This window comes from Uranotaenia lowii, chromosome 3, assembly GCF_029784155.1.
Source record: "Uranotaenia lowii strain MFRU-FL chromosome 3, ASM2978415v1, whole genome shotgun sequence".
Lineage (NCBI taxonomy): Eukaryota > Metazoa > Arthropoda > Insecta > Diptera > Culicidae > Uranotaenia > Uranotaenia lowii.
The window spans coordinates 184,400,003-184,407,443 of record NC_073693.1 but is presented as its reverse complement, the minus strand read 5'-3'; the positions used below and the strand labels follow the sequence as shown (position 1 = coordinate 184,407,443).

General features: G+C 31.4%; 1 protein-coding gene across 1 annotated transcript; it reads left to right on the top strand.

Moving 5' to 3' along the window:
* The first annotated feature begins 5,633 nt into the window (after window positions 1-5,633).
* Window positions 5,634-7,388, top strand: LOC129756778 (uncharacterized). Its single transcript, XM_055753785.1, has 2 exons — window positions 5,634-5,841; window positions 6,812-7,388. Exons 1-2 carry the CDS (start codon window positions 5,700-5,702, stop codon window positions 7,375-7,377), a joined length of 708 nt encoding a protein of 235 aa, XP_055609760.1. The 5' UTR covers window positions 5,634-5,699; the 3' UTR covers window positions 7,378-7,388.
* Window positions 7,389-7,441: the final 53 nt, after the last annotated feature.

Below are 7,441 nucleotides of genomic sequence, written 5' to 3'. Positions count from 1 at the left end.
GCGTTACGATTCGAACCATCATTGCAATGTCGGTCTTCAACGCCCCTACTATTCGATATTCAGAAGGTGTTTGTAGTTAACTCTTCTTCCCAATGAAGTAAAGGAAGGTTCCTACCTACATTTAATCATGTCGCGCTGCTCACAGTATTGCATACATAGCGTGGCCGGGCACCTTGAACGTGACATCGGATGCTCAATGAACATAAAATCAATGTCTAGTTCAATAGAGGAAATTCAAAATGTGTCTAGCGTGAGATTGTTTAGTGTTTTTCGGTGTGCTAAAGAGTTTTTTATGAACAAAAGATGAGTTTTTTTTTATTGAGTTTATAACATACATATATGAAGAAGAAGAACTTTATTTAATGAATTTTCGACATTCTGAATTTCTTGGAAGAAACATGAGAGAATGGATTGAAGAAGGAAACCAAATAAAACGGTTGCAGCATTTAGATTCGGCAAAGAAAATTTATTGGCATTTCATCAATGTACGTGGAGTCAAGCCTTTGGTAGAAGAACAACATCCACTGATGGACTGGAAACTTATTTGGTCGAATGTAAATTGGAAATGGCTCCCAAGTGCTGATCGTTCAAATATGTTTATGCTGTTAAACGATCTGATCCCCAACAAAGGAAAGTTAAAACTGTATAACATCGGATGGCTTCAAAACAGCTTATGTAATGATTGTGGAATCAGCAATGACGATAACGAGCATAGGTTGAAATTTTGTCCTTCATCCAAAATAGTCTGGGATTGGCTGATTGATGCCTTGATAACAAACAAATTGAAAATAAACTGCAAGAAACCTGAAGACCTACTGAGTTTGAATATTGGAACCAGGAAGAAATGTTTAAAAACAGGATACTATGAGCTTCCTACTTTCGAAATTCCCTCATGCAAATTTGTACGAGCTGAAGAAAGGATTGATAGAATGGAAATGGAAGTACAGAAAACGAACACAAGAAATTTTCGGGAAATATTTGAATCTGATATTGTAGTGCTAGAAAATAAGGGTGTGAACATGTATTTTTTAGTTTTTTAGTTCAATAAAAAAAAATAATATCTAATATATAAAGATGAGTTGGACTATATATGTTTGTTTGTTTGTATGCACCTTATACAAATCCACACCGCTTAACCGATCAGCCTAAAATTTGGTACAGAGATGTTGTTCAACCAGGGTAAGGTTTTAGTAATAGTTCTGAGCCCCTCCCACCTAAGAAAAGGGACCCTCCCATACAACTTTCGTTTTTATTCACACGAACCAAAAGTCATGGCACCCATTTTGTCGACCGACTTTTTTCCCTTTGGCGGGTTTTTTTCACCATCACCATGGGCCGGGCATTAGAAACGACCGTCCAGAGTTCACGTATACTGGAAAGCAAATCAAAGCTTGCTGAGCATTAAAAATTTCAAAGGGGAAATTTTGGCGGGTGTTTTCATTCCTTCTTCTGTTCAAAGCACGTGGTACTGGTACGAGGTATTTGGATGCCATAATGAGCCTACATTTTGAATTGAAAATTACGATCAACCTGTTAAGTATATATTGATTAGATTTGTAGGGTAAATGATCTTGAGCGGAACCAATTGGCTCAATTCGACGCAACTCGGAACAGTTGACCAAGCGATATGGCTTTGGATTTTATCCGAACAAAAAAATTCTGTTCAGCGGATAGATCTTGGTTTCTGCTTTCTAATGATGATTTTTAAAATATTTTAGAGTAAATCCTAATATCTCTAGAGCTGTTTTACTGAAGTAAGAATTCTGATCTTGAGCGGAACCACGCTGATCTTGAGCGGAACTAAAATATGATCTTGAGCGGAACCATTTTCTTCTGTCAACATCTTTAATAGCTTTTATTCCTAATACTTGTGTAACTGTGAAAACTTCAAATAAATTTCATCTTTGAAGGTTTTAAAGTTCAAAAATTAATGTTTTTACGTGAAAAAAAGAAACTCTGCGTTCCAAAGCTGTTCTCAAAATATCCGTTAAAATTTATTTCTTGCTTAAAAAAAGTCCAATTTTCCCTTTGATGCACTGTATTCTATTTTGAAAGAATCGATTCTCTAAACTCAAATTTTAGTTTTTTTCAATCTCAAAAATTAAATACGTTAGTATATTTGATTGATTTTTTGAATGTGCGTGTTTAGGATCATACTGCCCCGAATAACTTTTGAAGGTAACGACAAAGTTAGTAAAACAAAAGAAGATGCCTTAAATTACAGATTTGGTAAAAAAAAACTGTACATTGCTCTGAATCAATGTTTTTGAAAAAAAAATCTTATTTTTTTTAATCCCTATTCCTTTAATTCCTTTAATTTTATTGGAAATTCATGATAAATTGGGTCATTTTCATATTTTAGTTGGGAAAAATCAGTTTACGTTGAAAGTCTTTTCATACTTTTTCTTTCATATTTTAGTTGGGAAAAATCAGTTTACGTTGAAAATCTTTTCATTGTTTTCTAATTCAAAGTAAGAAACCTTAATTTTATATTGACCAAAAAAATTATAATTTAGGAAATCCATTCGGAATTAAAAAATTCTGTGAAATCTGTAAATATTTCAAAATATCGTGTTCTGTGACACAGATGGTGTGATAAAAGTTTCCTCAAAATTTTGTGGAATAACAGATTTTACTGTGATTTCGACAACCTTGCTGTAAGCAACTCATTCATAGAATAAAGTTCATTACAAATTCCAGTTTCTTATGAATCACGTTAACATTTATTCATATTAAAAATTTATGGAAACATTAATTATTTATCTCAATTGTTAAAACAACTATTTCTCAAACCGATTTCTAGTTCGAGCTCAAGTATAAAGTCAAAGGACAAGGGAATCGGATAGGTTTTCAATACCAGTCCACCAATTGAATCGTGAAGTATTATAAAATAGCTAACCCGGTGTGCTTTGCTACACTTTGTAAAACTGAAAGAATGGGTGTAAAAAACAATTTGAATTTTTGTTTATTAAGTAGTATATTGTTTTAAATTTGAATGCGAACATCTAAAACAATCTCTTTAGAAGAAAGCTACTTCATAAAGTACGAATAGTAATGGCAATGAAGATTAATTCTTATTATGAAATAATGACTTAACTTTATTGGCTTCATAAGTTCTTGAATTATGCCAAAAATATGTATAAAAGCCTTTCTTCTCATTCTCGTCGTCCCTCTGAAAGAAAGATTGTGTGCCTTGTTTGGTACGCTGTGTCACCAATTAATTAATTTTTGTTCAATTCGAACCTTATTTTACATTTTTTCTTTCCCTAAAGTTGATAGAAAAAGAAATATACAAATGTGCTGCATACATTCAGGGGTAAAAACTGCGTGTGAGACATTAGGCATAAGGCAGCGCACCTAGCGATTTATTTCGGAAGCTAGTAGTTCCGCTCAAGATCAAAGATGGTTCCACTCAAGATCATATTTTACTTTTAAAAACTACGTTATTTATTGATATTTTGATGGAAAACTTGATACAAAAAACCCGAATAATGCTTTTTTATGAGTTTTTCTACCATTTTAATCATTGAGAATCAGTTTACAACGATCAAGGGTGACATAAATTGACGTTCAAAGTCAGCGTAGATTGATGAAAATTGCAGCAGAAATGGGTACGTTTTTAAATCTTCTAATGACATTATTTCAGTTAATAAATTTTAGCAAAAATGTCAATGCTTGTATGAAAAGATCTTGAAAAAGTGTTTTTTTTAACAATTTGGTAAGATTCATAAACACTCATTGCCTAGAACTTAGAAAAAGTAAATGGTTCCGCTCAAGATCAGATTTTGACTAGTTCCGCTCAAGATCATTTACCCTAGTGGTTTTCAAAGCGGGGTGCTTTGAGAGTCTATAAGAATATACTATCAACTGAAAGTGAAAAGTGATTTGACTTCTTCAGATGAATTACTATTTGGACTGAATGCTGAAAAACTATCGAACAGATTTTTATGAATTCCAGGTTATAAGAACAAACTATTTTCATATATTTAGAAGCAAAAATCCTCACAAAGGAAGCAAAAATATCAAAATTCAGAATTATAAGTTGAAGGCTTCGATCTCAACGCTTTGATAGTTGTCGGGGAATTTAAACGAGGAATTAGAAAATTGATAAGATAATTGGATCTAAGATTTTTAGTCTCAACTTATAATTCCAATTTCCAGTTTCCAATTTATAGTTTTTGAATTATTATTGGTCATCAATGTGTTCAATTCTATCCTCCAATTTTGAGAAGACTTATTGTAGAACCTTTAAGTACTGCGAATTCAGTCAAATTATTAAAATTTTAACATTGATCACTCCTCTTCACAATAATTAATGGGATGAATGTGTCCAAGAATAGAAACATTGAATTAAAACTCAAATAAAACTTTTTTCATAGTATTGTAATGGTAACTTGGGTTAAGATGATTTGTTTTCGATACCTAACTATCAGTGGAACTTTCAACATTAAAGAACAAGTACTCATAAATCAGTGTGAAATTAGAAAGCGAAAAAGCAAACATGCAATTGAAAACAAGAAAAGTAAGTTTTTCAAATGATTCAACAAGATCCGGAAGTCTTTTTAGAAATTTCAAAGTAAATAAAACTTGGATGTACAGGAAATCTTAAAAAATAAAATGATCTCCAGAAGAGATTTTTATTAGATGGGGGATGGGAAAATCATCATTTCAAAAATTTTATCATTTGAAGATTAAAATTTCAAAACGAAATCTATTGAAGCTTCCTAAAATTGGTGGGTAAAGATATGTTTTTCGCAATACGATGAATAAGCATTCATTGGAAATTATTTTAAAAAATTTTCAATTAAATTAAAACGATAAACACAACAATAAAAACTTTGAAAAGAATAAAAAAATGTCTTATAATGATGAATATAAAATATATAAAATTTTGAAATGTCAAACGACTCATTTTGATTTATATTTTATGAGAACCCGAGCAAAGCCGGGTAAAATCAGCTAGTTAATAATAATAATAATAATTAAAAAAAATTACTTGTTGTATTTTGTCATAATTTATACCTATTATTTAAAAAGTTCAAAATTTAAAATGTTAAGTTCGTTGTACACTTCAAGTGAAAATGAAAAAAATTGGCTAAAAACTCAAGGGCGGCATAATTAGGTTTTGTTACATGCTGGAAGCCATAAGGAATAGTTGATAGATAAAATCCGAACCGGATTAACATCGTTTAAAAATTATTTATGTTTCCCCTATTTCATAGCAGAGACACTTTAATGAAGTTTTCATTACCTTCATCTTTTTTAAATATTGCCCATCTATTGCACCATGTTTCAAAAACTCATTTCGTCGCTTTTTTATTTATTGAAGAAATAACATTTTTCATATCCACCTATGGTGTTAGTCACCTCAAATGTGATAAAACCCTGAGGCAGACAGAATTAAAATTAAATTTTTTGATTCGCCATCGTATACATAAAATATTTTTGTTTTCATACGTATTTTGGAAGATTCTGAAGTTCAAATTGTAGGTACTATTATTTAATTTAATTGTAATATTTAAATTTATCTTTTGTGTTTTATTCACTAGGATCTCTTTGTCAAACTTGCTACACGTGTGTAACGCTCTTATTTTCAATTTTGATTATTGGCTACCACCATCCATATGATGACTACATTCTTCGAAACGTGCGAGGCACTCTATTTTCGATTTGTGAGGTTACAAAACATTTCAATAAAAATGTCCAGTTCTGACGAATCTGAAGATGAAAATATCAAAAAATGTATGGAAGCCGTAGATACATCGCTGATATACGATGCAATGTTTAAAGGTGGTACAACTGAGCCCAAAAAAAGTGCAGGTGATGGACTGAAATCAGATGGTAAGTTATATTTTCTGCTTTAAAATTGCATTTTTCCATTAGTGGTGCCAGGTACACTGATTTTCTAGTATTTGTTCTGTGTTATAGGATACTATTTTTCGGGAATTTAACAGATACAGTAGAAACTCCGCGTTTTACACTGGATAGCTAAATTGCTAGGTATACTACTCAGCTGCTTGCATATGTATCAATCGAAAAATAGTTTTAGAAATTCCACAGAAATAAAAAAATTTAAAAATTTATTTTCTAGAAAAACCACGGATCTTAAAATTCGGCAAAAAAATATATAAAAAAGATTACCGAATTTACAACGTATCAAGCGCTTATACGGATGGAAAAATACGTGTATTTTTATCGGATTAAAAAAATGCTTTTCTCAAAATTCCTCATAACTGAAAATTTTTGAATTTTCTAGGATCTAAAATAAAGTAGCGTTCGTTACAAGTTGTAACAAAGTCATTTTTTATCATATTTTTACAACTATAGGATTTGAAAAAAATGCCTACCGAAATTTGAATATTTTGCTGAAATACTGCTAAATTTGCAAAGAAAAACTGTCTCGTAGTCGGAATATTCAAAGCTTCTGAACATTTTTATTTTAAAGAATTACAAATTAGAACAATAAGACCCTTTATAAATTGTGATTTTGATTCAAATCCCATACATATCGAAATTTCAACTATTTTTGACCATGGCGGTTACACCGTTTACTGTCGTTTGAGGTTAAGAGCTGTGTTATACCTGTCATCGACCTATCTTGGCGTTTCATATTTACCGAGAAATACGCCTGGATGATATGCAAAACCGAAGGAAAAGGATAATAGTGTTTTCAATGTTGTCCGAGGTGGTTTTTCCCTTAAACTACCTCGAAAAGTGGAGTTCTACTGTACTTACTGTACTTGTAAATTTTCTGAAAATAATAAGGAACTAATAGAAAATGTTTCTACTAACGATTGTTTCATTTTTTTAGGCAAAACACCAACTTTGGAGCGGCCAAAATCAAATCGATATCTAGACGAGGCAGAAAATGTTTTCCAAAGTGATATCAACGTAACCGATTCGATGAAAGCGTTTATTGGAAAGAAACTTTCAGGCTTGATAAATTCGCGGGTTGAATTTGTTGAAACAGAAAGTAAAAATCATAAACGATCAAAATTTTCAAACAAAAAACCAAGCGTAAAACTTTTAAGAGGTTTCGATCAATACATAAAATTTCCTTTAGTGGAAGAAACTTTATCCCAAAGTGTCACCAAAAAGCCCATTATAAAGCGTAGTATTGAAGAGGATCCGCGAGACGAAAAATCAAAATTGAAATCGGTGGTTGTCGACAAAAATTTTCTAGAGTGTCCAACATATGAAAAATGTTACAAGCAATCGAAATCAATTTCCTATAATTATAAGCAAGTAGGGGTCGATTTACAATTTCAAGAACCAGTTAATGAGTTTACAGATTTGAAACGAAGTAATAACTGGGATGAGTCAAGCATAAGAAATTTCAAAAGAAATAAGCACAAGAAAATAAAAAGCTTTAAATGATTGTATTTTAAGATTATGGACTTTCAATATATTCGGGGATTCAGAACTGCGTCATCCAAAACTT

What these genes read in the sequence shown, in the direction of transcription:
- LOC129756778 (XM_055753785.1), top strand. Translation starts at nt 5,700, where the DNA reads ATGTCCAGTTCTGACGAATCTGAAGATGAAAATATCAAAAAATGTATG. An exon ending in TGATGGACTGAAATCAGATG is followed by an intron (nt 5,842 to 6,811) that starts GTAAGTTATATT and finishes TCATTTTTTTAG; the next exon opens with GCAAAACACCAACTTTGGAG.